The 25,507-nt window shown below is 38.2% G+C and overlaps 1 protein-coding gene across 5 annotated transcripts in view; it reads left to right on the top strand.

Moving 5' to 3' along the window:
• SCAF8 (SR-related CTD associated factor 8) overlaps positions 1-25,507 on the top strand; it is a 95,186-nt gene that overhangs the window by 2,912 nt on the left and 66,767 nt on the right. For all 5 annotated transcript variants that reach the window (XR_004080711.2, XM_031049765.2, XM_031049763.2 and 2 more), the window contains exons 2-3: positions 22,340-22,423; positions 25,294-25,338. Coding sequence is in view for 4 of the 5 variants with exons in the window: in XM_031049765.2 (XP_030905625.1) it covers positions 22,340-22,423; positions 25,294-25,338 (129 nt within the window). In the remaining variant the exon portion in view is untranslated. The remainder of the gene's footprint in view (positions 1-22,339; positions 22,424-25,293; positions 25,339-25,507) is intronic.

Raw genomic sequence — 25,507 nt, 5'->3', positions numbered from 1 at the left:
TCATTAATTTGATTAGAAAGAAATACCTGAAGTTTATTTGAACTCTGACAACTGGAGATAATGCCAGGTATTACGCAAAGCTGTTCAATGTCTAGTGATGGTACATGGCATCGTCAGTGCTGTACCTAGTCATATGTATAAAATTAGCCCTAAGACTGAAAATCTTGGGAAAGATAAATTTAGATGAGAAATAATCACACTCCTAAATAAAACATGCTTGGTATTCTTTTCATGTAACAGTTGATATTTTACTATTTAGTTAAAACTGCTTGGCAACCAAAAAATAAAATATAATACAACTGACTTAGTATATTGTTGAGGTAATTGATAGTGTTTTATACAACACAGTTTATCACTTACTACAGTTGCCACCATGGAGGCTAAACCTTGCAGAATCATGTTCTCTCAGGTCTCAGTTCAGGCCTTGAGTTTTTTTCTGAAAATCACAACATGAAATTCAAGAACAGTTTGTGACAGAATGACTGAAATGTTTCAAATTCTTTATGCATTCCATAAAATGTATTTTGTTAGAAAGGAATTGGACTAGAGGCAAGCATGGGTACCATCATAGTTCCAGCACTCAGATGGTAATATTTTAGTTGCAAACATATATAATTAAAAGTCAATATTTCTGTACATAGTTCAGAGTTAGTCTTGCTGCCAGCTTCAAACCTAGCCATTCTCACATTGGTTTCAGGTGCTGTACCTGAAGTTGGTTTTGGGTGCTATACTCCCCAGAATTTTCTTGCAATACTTGGCCTTTTTGCAGTAATATGAGCTTTGTTAAGTCTTGCTGAGCATGATGCTGCCCTTACTGATTTTTTTCAGCATTCTTCTTATTTAAAAACCAAAAAACCTCATGCAAATACATACATATATGTTTATGGATATATATATGTGTAGTATTTAATTTCATAATTGACAATTACATGTACTTTCTAAGTTGCTGAGACTGGCACCTGCAGGTTTGAGCTATGGCCATGTAGGTTAGTAATGGTAAAACCTACCTAGGGCAGTTTGATAGCTTAAAATAATCCTAAACCATACCTAGTCGAAGAATTTACATTATTGAATCAAGTGCTACAAATTTAATTTGAAATGTAGTGGAAGAATTTCAGGTTTTGTATTTGTCTTACAACATAATATATTATGATATTGGAGAGGTGATTGTGAAAAGGGCAATTGTATGTTTTTAAAAAAAGATTAAGGCAAAGCTTCTCCCTAGAAGCCCAGGAATGAGAAAGTCATGTATCTTCTTATTCCTTTCAGAAATGCTGTGCTCATTTAAGTTTTTTTTTTTTTGTATGAAAAGTTTTAATTCCTTTTCTCCATACATTTGGGTGCTGATCTTTTTATATAGAAGGGAACTGAATGGAAAACTGTCATGGACGTGCAATATGCTCCGTCTTTTTCCATATGAGGGTGCACATAAACCACTCTAAGATTAAGATAGTGATTACAGTTTGCTTGAGGAGTGATGTGGGTTCCTGTGCATTTTCTTTTGTTAATCTAAATGTCTTCTAGGGTGTCACAAATAAAAATTCCACAGCATTGCTTGGCTGGGGTTCAGCTGTTTCTAACAGTGAAAATGGTTGTCCTCACTTAACTCATTATAAAGTACAGTCACAGTGAGCATTAGATGTTAGAATGGTTGTGAGAGCCATGTAAGCTGATAAGTGATCACTGCTACTTTTGGATTAACTGGTTTTCCTGAAATTGATCAGTGGTGGGGACATAACTATCGCTGATCATTTGGTGGCAATGCTGTGGTCTGTATACTCCACTTGCACTTCATTGTCTGTTGGTGACCTTTATGATGATGTTTCTTTAGAAGGTATGTTTTAAGTGGCAGTGGGGAAAGAGTTTAGTGAACAATTTTAGAAATGCAACCATTGGAAATAACCCACATTTTAATTACTGAGGGTTGGAGTATTGGTGCAAAAAAAGTACAGAAGTGTAAATCAAATACTCTGTTTTAGACTTCTTTACATGGCATAATCTAAGTCACAGAGGCGGCTTTTTAATGAAAGAATGGCAGTTGATGCTAAAAAGAGCTAAGTGTTATGCCTCATGAAGATGCTAAATATGAGATTGATGCTGAATAGCTGGGGAGAGAAAAAAAAAAAAGGGGGGATGCTCTTTGGAATGAAGAGCCAGGGTTTTGATTAGTACAAGTAGTGATACTAGTGATACATTTGAGGAACAGTGGAAGAGGAACAGGGTGAAAGTTACTTCCTGGCAAGATACTTTTCTCAGATTCTGCTGCATGTTTCATGTTAGCTGAAGCACCTGAAACATGTGCAGAGCTTTTTTACTAGCTGCTGAGAAAATGAGAAAACTTGTGTCTGTTTCCTCTTCTCTCTAATATTTTACCAGTCATTAAAAAAAATGCACAACATTCGTTCATATCCTCTGCTATTTTGAAGGATTCTGCAACTATGATGTGCTTAAAGCTTTCTTGGTTTTTGTTTATCTGGTACTGCAGTTATGGTCTGACAATTGTTAAATTTTGTTATAGCAAATTGGGATGAAAGCTTTTGGTTTACCTTTATTCTTATTTTTCAGGAAAAAACCCAACTCTGATATTTTGGTGTGCATGTGAACACACATCTGAAAAGTTGTCTGTTTTTCATTCTTAACCTTTGGGCTGGATATGAAAAAGGTTTTCTGTTTTATTTTGCTGTATAATTCCATGGTGCTGCTCAGAGGAAAACCATTTAATCTGTATAAACTGTATGAATTCCCTTAAGAGACAGCAAAATACGTAAGAATTTCACTTATGGTGTCACAAACATTAAGAATAATATCAGTGAAATGTAAATATTTTCACTGTTGTATCCCAGCAAGAGTTAACTTTTCTGGCTTTCATCTATTTACCTTTTTTTAAAAGGGAATAGGGAAAGAAAGCCCATTTCTCTTCAAGATACTGTAAATAGTAAATTGGTGTTCACCTTATTAAATGTCTCCATGTGTGCTTAATGAATATTTACAGTTTTAATATCACATTTTCAAATACTGATCTGACCTCGGACTTTCTCCAGCCACAGGATCTTGACTTCTGGCTGTGTAGAGACATCATCATGCGAGGCTGTGGTAATGTCCAAAATGTTAGGGGTTTTATTTAATCCATATCTTGCTCAAGGATCTAATTTCTTTTGTGTAGTAGGATAGGACAGACACTGATTATTTTCCTGCCTTTGATACATACACTTTAAATTTCTTCTTAAAGTGTGGTTTAGATTAGGTACCTGTGAGTCTGGGAGGGTAAGGTAGATGCTTTTGGATTGTAACTGCATAGTTTAAAGTATGAGTATTGATCTTGCCTGCTACTCCTTTAGAGTGCAGTGAACTGTTTTGTAGTTTAAAATAAATGCACTTCTCAACTCTCATGACTTCACTTCAGATCCTTTGATTTTCACCTACTCAGGAAGACCATGCCTGGGGGTACAAACTTTAGCAAAGTACTTGAAATTATCTTAACAGGTCTTATTTGAGTTTGCCATCAGCAATCTGTTCTCCTGTGGCAGTTGTAAAAGTGAAGTCTAGTAATCCAAATGGCTTTTTTACAGGGAAAAAAAAATCATACAGAACAAAACTACTTGATAAAGCAGATCTTAAAATACAGTCTAGACGCTTGATTACTTTTGTGAGGATTTTTTTCACTTAGGAAGAGGCCCACTTTTTTTTCTTGTCTGTAAAATTGGTCCATCATTCTACCTCCAGACAGCTACCAAGAAATTTATCCTGAGTGGCTGGTTCAGCCTTGATTAGAGCCCACTTTCCTGGCCTCAGCAATGGCTGATGTAATTCTGTTGTGAGACCTGGGACAGTGATGCTTGTCTGTTCACGTGTGTATCCAGAGTTCAGCAAGTTTGTCTTTGAACTCATAAATAATAGTAGTCCTTGTTCCTGTATATGAACTTTCCCTGAATTGCGTGTGCGTTTCTTCCACTTCTTCGCTTCTTTGCAGCTGCTTTTCTGCAGTATTTCTCTGGGAGCACTGTCAGCAGCAGCAGTCAGCTAGGTAGCTGACTTACCTTATTCAGCAGCTGCGTCTACACTATAGGGTACATGTTCTTTAAAAGAGGATCTTCAGGTACTGCTCTACCAGTTCTTGTCTTTGCCTCTTCTTGCCAGATGTACTGACCAAAAGAAGACTTTTTTTTTCTTCTTCTTTTTTTAACAGCAATTAAAAATTATTGTTAAAATTTGGAGGAAGTAAGAGGAAATGAGTGTGTTGCCACCATGACCCTCTGCCACATTTCTCTCCACCATAAATGTGTGCTTCTTGTAATAGCCTGCTCTTTGTGCTGTTACGCTTTTGGCAAGCAAGCTACCATTTTACAAAACTGGTGACTATGGATGTGCAACAACTTATCACTTTCCTCTTTTTTCAAGAGTTTGTCCACAAAGCTTACCTGGCTTTACTGGGTCCAATTTTTGATAGTATGAGTTGGGATTTTTTTATGTTTTGGTTTTGTTTGTTGTTTTGTTATTGTTGCTTTTACGTTCCAAATGAATAATACTGGATTGCTATTTCTTCTCCTGGCTTTGTGATTATACAAAGGTAGCTAATGGGCATTTTTCTGATGCTTTGACATTCAGAAATAAAATGCACCTGTTTAATATAATAAAATTCATACATGGAAGGTACAGCTTAGCACCTTTGTTATCATGTTTACTGTTGACTATTTTTTTTTTTTTTAGCATTGGTAGAGGTTGCTTTGTTTCCCGTTTACAAAAGAGGACAAAAAAGATACGTAAAAGCAGGGAGGTGGAGATGAAATTCAGGAGGCAGTGGTAGCAAGGAGTAGTTGTTTGGGGGGGATGGTGGCTGAGCAATAAAATGATGCAGAGTAGCAACAGCTGAGAGATCTAAGGCACCTATTTTGGAAGTCTTAAGCTTGCTTTTTTTTTTGTGAAGTTCTGCCTATAAATTAATTTTGAAAGATTGGAGTAAATACTCCTTTACAAACACTGATGACAGCTGCACAGGGTGTTTTATGCAGGGCAAGAAACAGCTGTCTTACATGTTTGAACTGGAATTTTTAATTAATATAGCATGCATTTTTTGGAAACATATTTCAGAAGATCCATCATCTTGTGTTGTTTGGACTAGGGTTCAGTGTTTCCAAATACTCATTCAGTTGGAGTTTGAGTAGTAGGGGTTTCCTTGAGCTTTTTTTGGTTTTCCATTTTTAGTATTTGTTAATTACTTTCAAAAAGTGAAGTAGAAGTAATTATGTGCATCCTTTGTTTTCTATCCTTACTGTTCTACAGCTTTTTTTTTAAAGAGGTATAAAATACTGTAAATTGCTTCTCACTCTAAAAATGTTGGTTGAAAAATCTTGTCCTCATGGCATGACTTCAGGGAGCTGTCTTCATGGGTAATTTAGAAATTAGCATGATAGGTAAAAATACTAATATGTTGATACAGATGCGATTTCAGTTTTAAAAAGAGGAATAATCATCCTTAGAAATGTCTTTGGATTTTCCAGCTGTGAAGTCCAAAAAGCTTAGAATGTATTAATAAGATTGCTGGAGGCCTATGGAAATACCTGTCAGGATGGCTTTTTAGAACACTGAATCTGCTATATATATATATGAAGAAAACAAAGCTGGTTCATTTGAAAAAGAATTTTATTCTCTCAATCTGCTCAAATTACAGCCTCAGATAACATCTTGTTTACCAGGTAAACTGTAGTAGCCACTGCTGCTTAATTTTCAGAAAAGTTAAGTGGAACACTTAGCAGGAAAGAAGGAACATTTATAACATAAATATATTGGCTGGAGAAATCCAACGCACTATAAACCATGAAGTTTCATTGTGAATTTAATCATCATACCATATCTAAGGAGAAAACATTTTGAAACCAACACTACAGAACAACTTTTGTTGAGATGTTTAGGATCTGTCCCTATATTTCATATGCTACAGCTGCAGAGATGTGATCATATTTGGCTTCTCAAAGGCGTTTAAGTCTATACTGCACCACACTTTACAAAACCCGTGCATTGCAACAGGAATGAAGGACACTTCTCCAGTGTGCACAGCCCGGAAGCTCACCGGTGGAAATCTAGAGAAACTGACATTGTTCCTGAAGCTCGACAGTTTTGCTGTTGATTATCTGGAATTAGCTATAAAATAATTATAAAATGTTAAGGATGACAATTAGCCATATGGCAGGAAAAATGAGAAGACTTCAGAAAGTGAAATACCCCTGTTAATATGGCTTGTTTTCTTGTGCAATATCCTCTCAAATATCATCTGGACTTTTTGATCAGTCCTTCCGTTGCTGGGTGTTTGAGCATTGGTGAAGCGCTTAGTCTAGCCTAGCTATTTTACGCAGTCCATTTAGTTTTTTCTAAGCTTTTTGTTCCTGTGCAGTAAACATCCTAAGGTACTATGAAGAGAAAAATGGGAGTTGTATTTTATGGCTTGTAAAAGTCTAGGAGCAAGTGAAGTACATTCTAGGGGCTGTTCTGAATTAAATGTTTGTTTCATAGTTACATGCAGTTCAGGAGACCAGAGTTGAATCCAGGGAGTTTCTTTAAATTCCAATTTTGTGTTCATAGTCTTATTTGTACAAAGCAGCCTGTACCAACAGAATTTAAAAGCTTTCTTTGAAAGTAGTATTGAAGAGGGCTTAGAGGAAATTGTAAATAGGCTGCAACTTGCATTTTGGTTTGAATTTATGAAAACTAAAATGGAATTCTGGCATTCAGTCTTACATTGCTCAGGTTCGGTACATCTGAAAGTCATAATTGTGCTTCTTCAAAATGAAAGGGGCAGGAGAAGGACTGAGCAAAAGCATTGATGGTAACACCTGACCTCTTCATGCATTGAAATGTGGTGGCCTGAAGAGACTGCTCTATCTTATTTCACTTAATTGCTTATCCACTCAATTAGGATGAATATTCATATGTCCTCTTTAAACATAAACATATGTTAAGAGTGCTGTATAATACATCTGCCGTGTAGGGGGTAAGCTTTTCGTGCAAGTGTTCTTGGTTGCTTTGAATTTTTTTATAAATCAATTAAGTGCACCAGTAAAAGAAAGACACACTGGAATATCAGGCAAATTGTCTATTATTTTATGTTTGTTAATTTAAAATACATCATGTGCTTTAAATATTTTAAAACAGTTGTATTAAGATAGTTGCTCTTGACTTGCAACCCTCTCTTCTGTGCTTTTTTTAAATGTTGAATTTTGGCAGCTCATATTGTCTTGCTTGATTACTGGAAGAAAATAACTTTTCATTGTTTTCTCTCTGAACTGAAATACCTTTATACAGAATGGAGCATCTGCCATTCTGGTTGTCGTATATACGCATCTTTCATATATGTTTTAATATTTCTGTGCAAGGTAGAGAGCAAGCAATAAGGTGCTGGTTGGATTTAAGTAAGAGTTCGGGCTGCTAGGTCCTAGTCAGCATGAAGGAAAAGTCCTGTTCACTGAGGGATGGGCTCACATAATTTAAGTAACTTTTCCTAGAGGTTAAATTTCAGGAGAGTGTGTAAAATGTAATGTAATAGAAATTTTTTTATTCTTTCCTGTTTTTAAAGCAATAACTGACAATACTCTTTTCTTGTTCTTTGCAGTGTGGTGGTATAAATATTTGGTAAGCAATTCAGTGACTATTTCTGTATATACAATTGGATTTGATTTAATGTTGTTGAAATGAGAAAAAAATAACTTGTTAAGGTAATATGTATTAGGCTTGACTTCTAAGTATATATTTTGTCTCAAAATTGCGTACATTTAGTATTATATACAGTGTCTGGTTAGTGTTGTGTCCTGGAGCAGCCAGAAAAAATGTAAATATATTTCAGGAAAGATATGTGTAATTGATATCCCTGATACTGCTTCTTGTAATCTCGGAGATTGGTCTGAGTCTTAGAGTATCAGTATTCAAATGCTTATTCCCTTAGTTGCTGTAACAGTGTAACAGGTATTCATTTGTATGAATATCTGTTCCTTTGGATCATGTGAGACGAGAGGTATTCATAGCTTTCAGGCTTTTTAGAGGCAAAACTAGTCTTATATGAAAAAATATTTCTAAGCCACTCTTCTCCCACCTTTATAAGATTTGGCCAGAGGTATGAAAAAGGATATATTATTTATGAATCTGTATTTTAATGAAGTTAGTAGTTCATTTTAATTTTCATTCAAAATTTTGGTAAGGAAACACCTGACTGTCTCTTTCTTGCCTGTTGAATAAAAGTAGTGAAAGATATTGGAATTAAGTGCTGGGCTTTGTGGAATTGTAGTGTGCGGTCCATGGAGATGCAGTAACTTGCTCTGTAAATGACTGACCATCCAGGGGTTAGTGTGCATGCTGCCTGGTCTTCACTTGAGAAATGTTAGACTGTAGCTTAGCACCGTGTAATATACTGCCTTGTAAATGACAGTGATTTGCAGTAGAGTTTGTTCTTTACTGATATTTACAATAGATTTAACTTTCTAAGCACTTTCTTAATTACAATTGTTATGATAAAAATATTGTTTGCATTAATGAACAATCAAAAATTTGAAATGAACTGCTGAATTCCCAGATTTTCAATAATCTTTCTCTTGAAGACTACTTTTCTTGGCAGAATTAAATAAAAAATACAGAGCTGGAACTCTGTGCTTTATCTATAGCATCACCAATATTTTTTGCCTTTTCCTCCACTTCCAATGTGTAATTTATACAGTTTATTAAATCTTCGAGCAAGCCTGTATCTTTTTCCCAAAAAGTTTAGAAATAGGACTTTGTTTACTTAGAATGATGTTAGTGAAAGGGAGTATTAATGATACGCTTAAATCTAACTTTTATGTGCACTAGAATATTACATTTCATGTAGGTTCTTAACTCTCAATATCATTGTTATTTGCTGTACAATCATTACATCCATTTATCAGACTGTGAATATAATTGGCCTTATATGCTAGCTCAGTCTGTTTGTTCTTGGATATGGTATTTAAATGCACCTTTATTTAATAAATTTGTTGCATTTGAAACCTGTTCTTTCTGAATCATGTGCATGGAGAAATAACAGTTTTTCCATTGCCCAAAAAATGCATGCTAAGTCCCTGTGATGACAATTTTCCATCTATTTTATGATAATATTGACTGATTACAGTGTAGAGAGTGGTATGGAGGAAATGCTTGTTTTAGGATATGATACTAAAAACTGAGTCTTTTAGGATTTTCTTTTTGCTTGTTTGTTTTTATTTTGGGATTTTTTTGTTATTGTTAACTAATGTAAGAACAGCAAAGATATCCCTGTTAGACGTGATAAGAAGTAGAAGACTGAATTTGTTTGAAACAATTCACAGGTGAATATGGTAAAATGAGGAGAAATTGGTGTAAATTTTATGAAAGAAGATAATGTATCATGTATATATGAGAGTTCTTTGCCAGAATTGGGAGGCACATGGACAGGGAAGAACCAGGTGGTGTTACTTGGATTTCTCAAAAGTAATTGAGAAGTTCCATCCCCAAAAGTTTCAAAAGAAATTCAATTGCTATGGAAAGTGCATCCTTACATTGATGAATGACTGCTAAAAGAAGAGATGGCAGAAAAGTTCATGTGTAAAAATAAATAATCTTTTTTTCTTTTTGGATTCTTATATGTGTTTCTGATGGGGATCTGTGAATTTCAATGTATCTGTAAATGCTGTGGAAAAGGGGTAGAACGATGAGGCAGAGAAATTTATTGAGAATACTAAGTTATTCAGAATGTTGGTACTAAACAGCTGGCCATGAGGGACTGCAAAAGAACATTGCTGTACTGACTGTTAGATGGTATCCTATGATTTCATGAAGTTAAAATGTGGTAATGTAGGCTGAGGAGTATGAAAAAGGCAACCCTTGCTTTATGTACACAGTGATGGGCACTGAAATTCTTTAATTTGGTAATTAATAAGATCTTGCAACTGAAATGAAAATGTCTGTTCAAAGTTCATCAGTAGTGAAAATGGGAATCCTGAAAATTACTAGGAAAGAAACAGAAACTGATTATGCTACCAGTACCTCTCTGTCTTATGCTACATGCAGTCTAGTTTGCACCTCATGGGACCATTCTGATTGAACTGCATGTATAGAGAAGGGCAGAAAGAACAGCTGAAAGAATGGAAGAAGGTCTGGATGAGAAATTACTGAATACTAATACATACGTTGGGCTAGAGCAGTGTTGTTTGGAAGATGGTGGGGTAGGGGTCTGTAGTGCTGTAAATGCAGAAGACATAGATCACTGTCTTCTCCAGTGGAGAAGCTAGGTAAATTTAGTGTCACCAGTGAGATGATGTCACAATTTTTTTTTCCAAATATATAAAAAAAAAGTGTTTCTTTGCACAGCTTTGGATTAAATTTTGCTCCTTTGCCAAAAGTTGTTTGGCATGCTAAAGACTTACATTTGTTGAAAAGTAAATTTGAATTCCCTAAGTGGAGGGAATTCAGAGATTTTATGAAAAAGATCAGCTAGTGCTGGCTCAGGAATCACTGAGCTGTAGGTTGCTGGTGGCTAAAATAATATGGAAAGAAAAGTATCACTAAAAGGACAACTGTATATTACCATTCTCTATTGAATGCTGTTTCTGTTTGTTTTCCATGAACTAGTGGTATACATCAGTAAATAACGTTCTGCCATGCTCTCTCACAAAGAAAAGGAGGAGAAGTGGGGAGAGAAAGAGAGGTGAAAGAACAGGAAAAAAAGGAGGTAAAAAAAAATTACTACGGGAAGTAGAAAGGTGTTAAGAATAAAAACAATTTTCAAGAAGAGTACCAGACAGGGACAGAGAGAAACATCCATCACTTCTTGGTGGGGTCCCGCTAGGAGTAGCTGACCTTTGGTAATGTTCAGCCCAGGGAGATGATTAAACAAGGCATTGAAACAGTTCTCAGGTCTCTGTTGTCAAGCTTCCTGCTCTTCCTGACACTTGAAATGGCCAAGCTGACTAGGCCTGGGTGAAGTTTGAAAAGAGCATCCCAAGACTTTGTGAGGCTTTGGATGTGGAGGGAAAATTAAAAAAGGAGTGTATATGCAGTTCCAGGACATTCTGAGAAACTGGAAAAGGAGCGTGGCATATTTGATAACTGTATGGTGAGAGGGTCTTCTTCTTACCAGAGAATGGATGTGAGTCAGGGTCACATGAGCCTCTCTGTCTCAAGTCCTCCACTGAGAATTTTCCAATTTGCATCCCTGTTAAGCAGTAGACTTAGTTAACAACAGAAGCTACAACACTGGGTATGGCAGTAAGTCATGCTACTTAATGTTTTAGTGTGACACAAGGCCAAGTTGGAGGAGTGAAGCACAGTTGGATAGGGATGTTTTTTTGAGGTGTGATTCCAAGGTGTATTGGGTTAGCTGTTAAACATCCTACTAGAGAAGAAATAATTGATCATTCTGGAGGAGTAATGCAAGTTTGACCCACTGTGTCTCTCTGTTGCATTTCTGTACAGTTGAGTTAGGATGAGAACTTGTAAAAAAATTTATTTTTGCAATTCAGACAGTAACAAAACAGGTTTAGGAAGTCTTACAAAATCAGAATAAAAATCCACCCTTAAAACTACCTATTACTTTGATCATCTTGAAGACTTTCAGTGCTGTCTGTCTCATAAGGTGTTCTATGCTTATATGGCCATTTGGCTGGTATCTGATTCATACTTTGCAAGATCATTACCTTGGGAATTGCTTTCATTGAGACGGATTAGGATTTGGTGATAAGAGTATCCTTGTGGATTCATTTTGTCCCTGAAGTGCCATTCAGATTCAAGCCTTCCCTTAAGGATTTCCTGTGATTTATATTGAGTGTTAAATCAGACATGCATACTTCTGTCAATGGTTTACTGATTGTCCCCCGCCTAATTATCAAAATGGTGATATGTGTAGGGCATGGTTGGGTGGAGTCATCCGGTAAAGCAGTAAACCAGCTGGCCCACACAGAAGTTTACTGCGAATTGATCTCGTGTTTTCTTTAGCTGTAGAAGGGTTGGGAAGATTAATGTTTACTTGTGTTTTGTAGTTTCCAGTATTGTTTACAACGTGTTTGGGACTGAGCATGTTCAGATGTCTGTAATACTTGAGAGGGGCAGTTAAGAGTCTGGTCCACAGCTTTCTGCCACAGCCTAATAGAACATGAAATTTTCACTGACATTTGAAGTAAATATGTACTGCCGTTAAGTGTGCTGAGTGGAAAAAAAATCACTGGCACTTTTTACAGTAACTTGAAAGTATTCTCTTTACTATTTACTATCCTTTTTTTTTTTTTCTCAGAGAGGAAAAGCCTGCATTTAATTTTCCTTCTAGCTTGATTATTTAACACTTGGCTTTGGTTTTGTTTGGGTTTTTTTGGTTGGTTGGTTTGTTTGTTTTGTTGTTTTTTTTCTTTTACCAGTACAGTCAGCCTTTTGTGATTTATCTCTGATTGTGTTACACTCCCCTATACCCCTCAGACAAATTCTGTAGAAGTCCCTGTTCCTTCTTAACATTTGTTCTTTGGCAGTCATTATTGTTTTCTTCAGCATCAGCCATGCAGTTGCTTTCTGTTGCTCAGTTAATTGTATGTGATAATGCAGTTTACCTCTAGAGAGGAAATGTCCCACCTTTAGTTTTCTGAGTAATGTGCTATAGTTCAGAATACACAATGCAAAGTAATGCTTTGTATGGTTTTTGTAATGGATTTTATAGGGATTTATCAGGGTTTAACCTTTCAATTTATTCGAGTCAATTGGTCTTACTGAAGTAGCATTCTCTCAAGTGTTGCGTTTGTGATGTGACTTTGCTCAGGAGAGCCTTTTTGCCAGAATGGCTCTTGGGTGAATACACAGCTCTTTCCAGCAGTATTCTTCCCAGGGCAAATATAGGGAGACTCATTCTCCCCTTAGATATTAGGATAGCTGGGTAGTATTGGTTTTGTTTAGATTAGGTTTTTGTTTGTTTTGTTGTTTTTGTTTCTGGTGCAAAATCAATTACTACATGAACTGGAAAGGGGACGAGGGAGAATTGATCCAACAGTGTGTTTGGTGCTGGTGTTTTTTAAATTGTATTTTGATATGTGTGTGCATCATCAATTGGTGACAGCTGTGCAGTGTTTGGAGAGAAATATTTATTCTTTTAGCATACATTCTAAAAAGAGATTCCAAGGTGTGGTGCTCACTGCAGCAGTGCCTCAAATTTCAAAAGCAAGTTTCTGTACCTACTGATTTTTCACATAAGAAATAATGCAAATACTTTCAGAATATAACTCCTTCCAAATGTGAACCCAAGAAAAAAAATAGAGAAAACAGGTTTTGTTGATGGTCAGGTAACTATCAGCAGTGACCAAACACCTTAAATACTGATCAGTTTTGGTTTTTGGGGCAAGTGTTTTGTATAGAATCATAGAAAATGGTTTGGCTTGGAAGGGACTGTAAATATGATTTAGTTCCACCCCATCTGCCACAGGAAGGGACACCTTCCACTATACCAGGTTGCTCACAGTCCCATCCAACCTGGCCTTGATCACTTCCAGGAATGGAGCAATCACAGCTTCTCTGGTGCAGCCTGCGCCAGTGCCTCGCCAGCTTCATAAGGAAGAATTTTTCTTAATGTCTAATTTAAATCTTCTCCCCCCACCTTGAGTTTATGTTTATCCAGAAAAGCAGGTAAATGGCTAGTGAGCAGAATTAAGCAGGTTTTCTTCACTGTTCACAGAATCAGTGGTAGCAGAGCCATAAAGCATGATTTTTGAAGTCTGCATGATGGTTTCTGTGTCTGTCCCTTTGATTTCTTCTTCCAGTTTGTATCATAAATGTGACTAGCATGCTTGAAAACCTCTGCAACTTGTTTTGGGTTTGGGTTTTGCCACTTGAAGATTGCAGCTTTTCACTTTGGACCCTCTTAAATGAACTGTACTTTTATTGTGGAGAAAAAGATGCAGCTGCCTGGTGTGGTAAGGAGTTGATGAGGCTTTCTACAGGCAACTGGAAGTAGCCTCGCACCTACATGCTTTAGTCCTCATGGGGGATTTTAACTACCCCGATATTTGCTGGTAGACTCACACAGCCAATCATTCACAGCCTAGGAGGTTCCTCCAGTGCATTGATGATAACTTCTTAATGCAAATGGTGGACAAACCAACTAGGAGAGGAGCGCTGCTAGATTTAGTACTCACCAACAAGGAGTGTCTGGTTGAAGTGATGATGGTCAGTGGCAGCCTTGGCTGCAGTGACCATGAGATGGTGGAGTTTAGGATCCTGTGTGGGAGGAATAGGATACCTAGCAAGGCCACAGTTCTGGATTTCCGAAGAGCCAACTTTGGCCTCTTCAATCAACTGCTAAGGGAAGTCCCATGGGAAAGGCTACTGGGTGGTAAAGGGGCTCAAGATAGTTGGTCAGCATTCAAGGACCACTTCTTCCAAGCTCAGGATCAGAGCGTCCCAATGGGTAGGAAATCAAGTAAGGGATCTAGGAGACCAGCGTGGTTAAACAAGGAGCTGCTGGGCAAACTCAAGTGGAAAAGGAGAATCTATAGATTATGGAAGGAGGGTCTGGCCACCCGGGAGGAATATAGGACAGTTGTTAGAGGATGTAGGGAGGCAATTAGGACAGCTAAGGCCTCCTTGGAAATTAATCTTGCTAGTCAGGTTAAGGACAACAGAAAGGGCTTCTTCAAATACATAGCAAAGAAAACTGACACAAGAGGCAATATAGGCCCACTGTTGAACGAGGTGGGTGCCCTGGAGACAGAGGATACAAAGAAGGCAGAAGTGCTGAATGCTTTCTTTGCTTCTGTCTTTACTCCTGCAGACTCTCCCCTGGGGTCCCAGATTCCTATAGCCCCAGAAGGAGTCAGGACAAAGGAGGAGTTTGCTTTGGTAGATGAGGATTGGGTTAGGGATCAGCTATGCAATCTGGACATCTATAAATCGATGGGTCTGGATGGAATGCACCCATGGGTGCTGAGGGAGCTGGCGGAGGTCATTGCTAGGCCACTTTCCATCATCTTTGGTAAGTTGTGGGAAACGGGAGAGGTGCCTGAGGATTGGAGGATGGCAAATGTCACACCAGTCTATAAGAATGGCAAGAAGAAGGACCTGGGTAATTATAGATTGGTCAGCCTTACCTCCGTCTCTGGAAAGGTGATGGAACAACTTATTCTTGACTCCATCTCTAGGCATATCAAGGATGAGGGGGTCATTAAGAACAGCCAACATGGTTTTATGAAGGGGAAGTCATGTTTGACCAACCTTACAGCCTTCTATGAGGAAGTGACTAGGTGGAGGGATGATGGTAAAGCGGTAGATGTGTTTTTTCTTGATTTCAGTGAGACATTTGATACTGTCTCCCACAGCATTCTCATAGATAAGCTAAGGAAGTGTGGGCTTGACGATCAGGTAGTGAGGTGGATCAAGAACTGGTTGAAAGGAAGAAGGCAGAGAGCGGTAGTCAATGGGGCAGAATCTAGCTGGAGGTCTGTGACTAGTGGAGACCCCAGGGGTGGGTGCTGGGACCAGTGCTGTTTAATATTTTCATCAAGGACCTGGATGAGGGAACCGAGTGTACCCTCAGCAAGTTCACTGATGACACCAAACTGGGAGGAGTGGCTGACACACCAGAAGGCTGTGTTGCCATTCAGCGAGACCTGGACAGGCTGAAGAGTTGGGCAGGGAGAAACTTGATGAAATTAAACAAGGGCAAGTGTAGAGTCTTGCATCTGGGGAAGAACAACCCCATGTACCAGTACAGGTTGGGGGTTGACCTGCTGGAAAGGAGTGAAGGGGAAAGGGACCTGGGGGTCCTGGTGGACAGGAGGATGACCATGAGCCAGCAATGTGCCCTTGTGGCCAAGAAGGCAAATGACATCCTAGGGTGCATTGGAAAGGGTGTGGTTAGTAGGGCAAGAGAGGTTCTCCTCCCCCTCTACTCTGCCTTGGTGAGGCCGCATCTGGAATATTGTGTCCAGTTCTGGGCCCCTCAGTTTAAGAAGGACAGGGAATTGCTTGAAAGAGTCCAGTGCAGAGCCACAAAGATGATGAAGGGAGTGGAACACCTCCCTTATGAGGAGAGGCTGAGGGAGCCTGGACTCTTTAGCTTGGAGGAGACTGAGGGGTGACCTCATCAGTGTTTACAAATATGTAAAGGGTGGGTGTCAGGATGATGGAGCTAGGCTTTTTTCAGTTATATCCAGTGATAGGACAAGGGGCAATGGGTGTGAACTGGAGCATAGGAGCTTCCACATTAACATCAGGAAGAACTTCTTTACTGTGAGAGTGACAGAGCACTGGAACAGGTTGCCCAGGGCAGTTGTGGAGTCTCCTACGTTGGAGATACTCAAGGCCCACCTGGACAAGTTCCTGTGTGATGTACTCTAGGTTACCCTGCTCTTGCAGGGGGGTTGGATTAGATGATCTTTCGAGGTCCCTTCCAACCCTTGGGATTCTGTGATTCTGTGGTAAGGCTCAAGCTTCATTTGAGTGAGTTCTTTTAAACTGAGCACTGCATTTTATACTAGGACACAGATAGCTAACTGTATTTTGTACATTTATTTAAAATTGTGGGTGTGTTTCATTATGACATCTGGGCACAGACTTGGCAAGATGGTGATAACAGTTCAGGAGTGAGTCAGGTTGCTCCAAGACATGCCAGAGCTGCCCTCCCAGGCTGAGGAAAATCATGTCAGGCAGTCTGGAGCCATATTCACCTGTGTGGCATTCACTGCCTGCTCATCTGCTTTGGTGCACTCCTCCAGTCCCTCCTTCCCAGCTGATCTCCACTACTCAGATTGTACTGATGTCTTGCCATCCCTTTAGTAATCATATTTACAGGCTGAAGAGTCCTAGCCAACTTTATTCACTTAAAAGCTTCTCCGTAATTTTCATTATCCCTGATGATTTCATGCCAGCATTGGAAATTAGAGGGGAGGGCAGAAAGTCCAGAAGTATGGAGAGATTAAACACCCTGTAGGTTAGTTTAAATAATCTTGTGGTTCTGAAAGTCCATTTGCGGCATTTACTACTGAGGTTTTTCTGGTTTACTGAGTTGATGCTTTGAAAGAAATTCATGCCTATTGGGTCTTTCAGAGAAGGACAATGGATTGAGATGTGGCTTTTCTAACAGCTGGATGGAATTATCTGTGTGCAAGCTAATTCTTTTCTTTTGAGTAATTTATATACATTTTTCTGGTACAAGAATTGAACTCATCTGTTGTTTCCTAATTCTCCCCTTGAACCCTTGTCAGAAATTTATGTTGCTTTTACTGTCTCAGAGCTACAAGACTGAGGCTGTTTTATGTGAGAATTAATGCATCACAATGACTAGGTCTTTCATTCTTGAGTTCCATACTAGTACTTCATTATTTTTCACATTGTGAGCTTGTTCTTTACCTTCTTATAAATGCTTGAGGAGGATTCTAGTATGGGAAGTTTCCACAGTTTTTCCTCAGTGTGTAGATATAAAAACAGAAGTGGAGGACACTTTTTCTGTAAGGCTTTTTCTCCTGTGCATTGATTGCCTGGAGGAACACTCTAATAGATCTGCTGTTCTTCTCCCTTCTGAAAAGGGCTGATTTGTATGCATTTCCCTGTTTGTTTATGGAACTTGATTGCTTTATTTCACATAGTTTTCCTGACTTTACTATTTAGTGATGTTGACATTTTTTGTTCGCTTCTTTCAAGGCTTCTGTTACATGAGAGCAAGCAGTTATCTTCTGCCAGTGAGCATGAATGCCTCATAAAAAAGCATGATGAGGAAATAATTATAGCAAACTGTTTTGGCTAAGCATTTGTACAAAAGGCCACACAGGAAAAAATGAGCCAGAATGTAAGCACAAATATTAAAACCAAAAATATCTATTTTAAACTCATTTTTTTTAGTATTTTACAATCCTGAATAAATTGCAGTTATTTTGCTTTAACTAGGTTTAAAGAGTTCTTTAAGAGCCCACTGTCTTTCATCATCTATGCTAGATTAGAAAACAAAGTTTTCATTACTAGAGAGGCATCAAAATCTTGCTTCTCTAGCCAGCCTAGCAGGAGAACAGATGGGTTTGATGGATGGACTAGTGTATGGCTAAGAAGTTGGCTGGATGGCAGCCTCCAGAGAGTTGCAGTTAATGGCTGAATGTCCAAACGAAGATCAGTAACAAGTGGTGTCCCTCAGGGATCCATACTGGGACCAGTAGTATTTAATATCTTAATTAACAGCATACACAGTGAGATTGAGAGTGCCCTCAATGAGTCTGCAGATGACACCAAGCTGAGTGATTCAGTTGATACGCTTGAGGGATGCCATCCAGATGGGCTGCGACAGACTTGAGGAGAGGGCCCACATGAACTTAATGAAGTTCAACAAGGCAAAGTGCTGGATCCTGAACCCAAATCAGCACAGTCACCAGTGTCTGTAGAGAGTGGGTGATGAAGGGATTGAGAAGAGCCCTGTGGAGATCAATTTGGGTTGTTGCTAGATTAAACAACAGACACGACTCAGCAGTGTGAGCTTGCCGCCCAGAAAGCTAACTGTATCCTGGGCTGCATAAAAAGGAATGTGCTCAGCAGATTGAGGGAGGCTATTCTTCCTTTCTACTGTCTCCTGCAAGACAGTACCTGGAGTACTGCATCAAGTTCTGGCATCCTCAACATAAGAAAGACATGGACTTGTTAGGGTGGATCCAGAGGAGAGCCATGACAATGATTGGAGGGCTGGAGTACCTCTCCTATGAAGAGAGGTGGAGAGAGTTGGGACTGTTCAGCCTGGAGAAAAGGAAGATTCAGGGAGACTTTACTGAGGCATTCCAATGCTTTAAGTGTGCTTAGAAGAAGGCAGATGGAGAGGCTTTCTACCAAGGCTTTATAGGACAAGGGATAATGGTTTTAAACTAAAAGAAGATAGATTTAGATTAGATACAAGAAGTTCTTTACTGTAAGGGTGGTGGGGCAGTGACACAGATTGGCCAGGGAAGCTGAAGCTGCCCTGTTCCTGAAGTGTTCAAGGCCAGGTTGGATGGGATGGTAAGAAAGCTGGTATAGTGGAAGGTGTCCCTTCCTGTGGCAGGTGGGGTGGAACTAAATGGTTTTTAAAGGCCCCTTCCAAACTCAACTATTTGGTTTGTAACTGTGGTTGGATAACTGTTTATAAATGTATAAATTTGCTGAAGATAGAGCTAAGAACATGTGTGCTGTCAGTAGGTATTAAGAAATATATTTGTGCGCATTAGAGTATCTGCATTCAGAAAAGTGAGGGGGTTTCTTGTCCCTCTTTAACTTGGATCAAACTATGCTGGGGATGCCTGTATTTTATGTAATTAAATTCTGTTTAATACCAAAAGATTGAGTTAAGATATTTTAAGAAATGCCACATTATTTAATTTGATAGAGAAACTTGATTTTTTTTTTAAATTTTTTTTTCCCAAAAGCAAGTGTTGAATTAAATGTTGTAAAATTGCAAGTAGGTATTTTGCACCATGTCCTCACTTTGCCCTTGTACAAATGCTGCTTCTTTGGTCTTCTGCCATGCACTGACAGACCTAAATCACCAGTTTTCCAAGTGAATGTACTTCTCAAAACAAAATGTATTTTTGGGAAATGAAAAACTTCTATAAACAGAACTCCCCCTACCACCCCCCTCCCACTCACCCCCCCCTCGTTTTTGTGTCTTCCAGGGGTTAAATTTAGGATTTGTGTTTTCTTTTAAATGGCTGTTAAAACCTAGAACATTCTATGCATTGTCTAAAAAGCATATGTCTACAGAAGTATGTTCTTTGTTTTGCTATTTCTTTTGGTTAATTTTTAATTTTTCTGGCTTGCATTATCAGTCTTTAATGATAAACTTTCCTTTCTGTTACCTGGAGTAAAGTAATGGGATGCTGGCAACAACCCATGTTATCCTGTTGTGTTTTGGCATAATCTGGATGTGTGGTCCTGAAATACCTGACTGCACACAACTCATGCTTCAGAATCACTCATGTCCAACTCTTCCGTGTTTCTCTGCACTGTGTTGTAGCTTCTTTAATGCTTTGAACTGCCCTGTCCCCTTTTTGTCCTGATCACTTCAAAGCTGATGAACTGGTCAGGTGTGGTCCTGGTATATCTTTGTGAGTCAGCGGTTTTGCCTTCTTGTAGTTATGTATGTCACAGGTGAAGGAGCTACTGTACCTCTCTCTTCTGAGACTGTTTTTGGATTGGCAAAGTGGCTTTTTGAATTTATGCTAATTTCATATTTGCTCTGTGAATTGCTTTTACTAATGTTTTGGGTTTTGAGAGTGCTGACCAGGAATACACAAACTGACTCTGGTAAGGCACTGTCTGAATGTAACCAAAATGTTTTTGGCACGGCAGTGGCCTCAGAAGTAGATGGCTGTAGTTGCACATCATTCAGCGAAGCCAGTAGCCAGGATGAGTGACCCATGATTTTGTAAATCACCTGTGTGGATCTGGAAGTTGAGCACTGAGCTATGAGTATGAAACAGAGAAGAAACTGATAGACTCTTGATTTTCTGTCTCTTTTCTCCCTTTCCCCTGTGGTGTTGAAGAGTACTTAAACATTTGAGTTCTAGAGGCATATTGCTTTTTGTTGTGTAAGAAGTAATGTAGAATATTTTGCAACAGCAATTAGCATTAGTGAGAAGTAGTAACAGCTGTTTTAAAAGTGGATGTCTAGCTGTGAACTTGTTATAATTTCACTGTTTTAATGGAAATCCTTTCAAACTGAGAAGACAGATACTTAGGCTTGGACAAACCATTTTTTTCATTTTTTCTTTTGATAGCTATATGAAGTTTTAGTTTAAACTATTTTTAACAGGAAAAGATAGACGAAAAAAGCATCTCATAATTGCAGGGAGAATTGTTTGTATCTTGGAAACTAAAATATGACGGAAGAGTATCTACTTGGTAGCTTCAGAGTGATACATTATTACAAACATGGGTATCATGACCTACATTTAAGATTGTTTTATCCTTTCTATTGTCTAATCCTGTTTACTGTTATATTTTACTTTGTCAAATGTAAACAAATATGAATTATGTTTTCTGAGGTTGAATAAATCTCAATAAATAAAGTTATTGTTAATATCTGTGTGGATATTAATCTACTTCAACATACTGCATTGCTGAGGGTGTGTAATAGAAAAGCAGACTTTTTTTTGGCTGTATTTCTGCTTCAGTGACCATTTTATGGAAAGCCTTCAATTCTTCTGCCTTTAGGAAGGAAATAAAAAATGGTCTATGGATGTTCATTCCCATTGTCAGGATTCTTATTTTGAGCAAACATGGTTCTAAATATGTGTTGTACACTGAAATAAACTGCAAATTAAATCAGGAATATCCTTAAAACAGGTTTCACATTTTGTATCTAGTCTTCTTTTATGTTTGGAAGCAGCAAATGCTAGACAGACCCATGTCTGTTAAGACCTAGGATTGAAGGAGAAAAGAACAGTGTATTGTTCAAAGCTGTATATTGTGAATAATGAGGAGTTTTCACACTAAGTAAATAGCCTTGGATGATGTGGAGTCCTGACTCAGTGTGAAGGGAGGAGTTGTTTCCAATTACCACCTATCAGTCATAGTTATGAAGTTAGTTCATACACAGTTCTCACTAGGTAGCAAATTTGTGATGAATATCTGTCATCCTGGATTGCTTCTGCTAGGAGATGTATGTACTAGTAAAAAGAATGGAGTTATTACTGCATACGGGGAGAAAATTCTTGCTAAACTCTTCTACCTCTGTACTATGGCTGGTCTGGTGGTTAGGTGTTAATGAAGTTACAAAGCTGTGTTTAAAATGGAGAACCCAGCTGGATTTTTGCTTAAGCATTTGTAATACTCTTAATACAGTGAATGAATTAAACCTGTACTTTTTCAATTTCTATGGTTTTAAGTGGCGGAATTGCTGCATGCTCATTCTCACTGGGCTACATGTTTTTGTTTAATGGAAAACAAAAGGATTTGATTCAGCAGGCATACAGTGATGAATATAGTATTTGGTTAAGCTTCTGTTATGCTTCCATAAAGGTAGTCAAGTATATTAGTTGCCCTAGAAACAAAAAATGAGAGCTACTGTATTTGCATATTAAATGTTATTTCCTTTGTAACTTTACCTGCAGGTGTCTGCTGTATTTAGTGTTAATAAAACTAGGTATATAGTGACCACTGCAAAGAAAAACTTCTTACATTTTAAGAATGTTGGATCTTAGTTTTTATTGGGTTTTTTTTTTAATTTTCTCTTAATTAGGGATGCCTTTTCTGGTGTAATATATGCTTAAAATCCTATGAAAATTAAAAGTGACACTTTCTTCTGGAAAAATAGTGTATTTTTATACTGCTTGCAACTGCAGAATGTGTATCTGATAACTGGGTTTTGTTTATGTTTTTTTTTCAGTTGTACTCACTGAATGATTATAAGCCACCCATTTCTAAAGCTAAAATGACACAAATCACCAAGGCAGCAATCAAGGCTATAAAGGTAAGAAATTGTCTAAGTTCTTTTGGCTTCCATTTCTCATCCATGTTTATTTCTCATCCATGTTTAAATAGCTGAACAGCTTAAAGAACTTGCTTCAGAACTTTCCACCTCCCTGGTTGTGTATATAACTTTCAAGTTATGATGCAATGTGATAGTGGTGGGATTTTCAGGAGTGCAGCATAAGGCTGTTGTGTCACTTTCATTTGCTGGTTGTCATATGTGAGAAAGAATTATACCAGCTTGATTCTTCAGTCAAATCTGAAAGACAGTTGTTTGGGTTTTTTTTTCCATCAGTTTAAAAAGGAAACACTTTGCCTGAGAACAGATGAATAAATACAGAACTACAGTCTGCCCCTTTCTGTCCACCCCCAAAATCTAAGATGTGTGCCTTTGGATCAATACAGTTGTTTTAAATTTTATTTTATTTTTGTAAATTTGTAACATCTGTTTTCAGGGAGGGTTGTTCATAGGTTTTATTTTTTATGTTGCCTGAATAGAAATTATTCTTAAGATTTTTTCTTGCCACAAAATAAACCTAATTGCCAAACAGCAGTGGAGCAGCAGAAACAGCACTAAAAAATAATGAAGAAAAGAAGTATGCTGTTAGTGTTAAGCACTTAAAGTCAAAGCTAGGGAGGTAAAAAAGAGGACAGGATAAAAGCAAAAAAGTCATGAGGTTATGTTCTTCCTATGTACATTCGCCTGCTGAGAATGCAGATGTGTTTTTAGATAATTAAAACTGCTGTTTCTTGTAGTCTGGGGAGAGAGCAGTATGTCCTGGGTTCAGCTGTAACAGTTATTTTTCTCCTTCTTAGTAGCTGGTGCAGTGCTGTGTTTCAGCTTTAGTCTGAGAATAGTGCTGTAACACACCAATATTTTTAATTGCTGATAAATAATGCTTACCCCGATGACTTTTCAGTTTCATGCTCTGCCAGTGAGGAGAGGCACAAGAAGCTGGGAGGGAATAGATACAGGACACTTAACCCAGACTAGCCAAAGGGGTATTCCATACCACAGCACATCATGCCCAGTATATAAACTGGGGGAGTTACCTGGAAGGCCCAGATCACAACTTGGGTCAGGCTAGGTATTGGTCAGCAGGTGGTGAGCAATTGTATTGTACATCACTTGTGTTTATTGTTTGGTTTTTTTTTTCCCACTTTTAGTTTTAAATTCTGCCCTGTCATGGTTAATGCCAGCTGGTAACTCAGAATCACACAGCTGCCTGCTCACTTCCACACACATCCCCCACACCCCCTTCTTCTTCTGTGTGCTCCCAGAGGGATGGGGAGGAGAATCAAAAGAATGTAACTTCTGCCGGTTGAGATAAGAACAGTCCAGTAGCTAAGATATAACACAAATCACTGCTGCTACCACCAATAATAATGATAAGGGAAATAACAAGGGAAGAGAATACAACTGCTCACCACCTGCTGACCGATACCCAGCCAGATCCGAGCAGTGATCTATCCCTTCCGGGTAACTGACTGCAGTTTATATATGGGCATGACGTACTGTGGCATGGAATTTTGCTTAGTTTGGGTCAGGTGTCCTGTCTGTCCCTCCCGGCTTTCCCTTCTCCCTGGCAGAGCATGAGACTTGCAAAAGTCCTTGGTCAGAATAAACATTACTGAGCAACAGCTAAAAACATCGGTGTTATCAGGGTTGTTCCCAGGCTGAGAGTCAAAAACTCAGCACTACACCAGCTACTAAGGAGAAAATGACTACTACTGTGGAACCCAGCACATCTCCCCTTGTTATTTCCCTTATTATTATTAGTAGTAATAGTGATTCTGTATTATACTTATGGGACTGTTCTTATCTCAACCCATAGGATTTACATTCTTTCAATTCTCCTCCCCGTCCCTCTGGGAGCAGGGAGGAGAGAAAAAGGGGGAGAATGAGTGAGCAGCTGCATGGTGCTGAGTTACTGGCTGGGCTTAAACCATGACAGTATGATGACAGAAGAGTGAAAGTCACTGGCATTCTTAAATAAGAGGAGCCTACATAAATTAAAGTTTGTGTATTGCAGTATAACGAAAATGTGAAAACTTGCACTGAATATAAAGAAGTAATAAATGATGTGAATGGTTCTATAAATTAAACAACTACATGTTACCAAAATGTTTTATCATCTATTTAACTTGGAAATTCTGCTTCCTCTCTTACAATTTGAGTTACAATATTTGTGTAAGGTAGTTACTGGGGTGATACAGAGCCATTGTGATATGTGAGATTAAAAAAAAAATACCAACAAAACAAATATAACCCCTCTCCCAAAAACAAGCAAACAAAAAACCCCAAACAAACAGCCCCCCCCCAAAAAAACCAAAACAACACAACATAACAAAAAACACACCTAAAAATTTGCAAAACCTGACTAACCACCACCACCAAACCCTAACCAAAACCCATAAAAAAACCTGGCCAGGTCAGCTTAAAAAAATAAAAGTATTCAGTGGATGCTAAAAGGTCTTCCTATCTTCCTGTACTCATGCTTTTAGGTTATTAAAATGAACACTTGGAAAATAAATACAGGGAAGTACATGCTGTACTTAATAACTTTAGGTTAACATCTTCAGTCACGTACAATGAAATAACCATGTTTTTGAAGGAACAGTTATGTTATTCTCTTGGTTCTCACTAAAGAAGTGCATGTTATTAAAAAATGCGGTGTAAAAAACCTTCAGAATGCAAGAAAAAGTGAGATTAGTTTTCTTTGTATGCTGTTCAGTATTCTAAGGAAGACAGCATACTCAGCTGTAGGTGTTGGATTGCTGTGTTTCTGTTTCTACTGTCAGTATTGTATGACTTGAACAAATGTGTGGATCTTGAGTTTTTCTCCTCTGAAATACTGTTTTATTTTTCAGTTCTACAAGCACGTTGTACAGAGTGTTGAGAAATTCATTCAAAAGGTATGGCAGTCATGGGTGTTTTGTGTTAACACCGAGAAAAATGTCTTCATTTTGGATTACAGAGTATTGAAGATTGATAGGGTTTAGATACACATTTATTAGTATTTTTATCACATAGGTTTTAGTCACATTCAATTTCTTCTTGTAATCAGTAGCTGACCCATGATAC

Source organism: Melopsittacus undulatus, chromosome 3 (assembly GCF_012275295.1).
Source record: "Melopsittacus undulatus isolate bMelUnd1 chromosome 3, bMelUnd1.mat.Z, whole genome shotgun sequence".
NCBI classification, from domain to species: domain Eukaryota; kingdom Metazoa; phylum Chordata; class Aves; order Psittaciformes; family Psittaculidae; genus Melopsittacus; species Melopsittacus undulatus.
The sequence above is the reverse complement of the archived record's forward strand: the minus strand, read 5'-3'. Positions and strand labels throughout refer to the sequence as shown.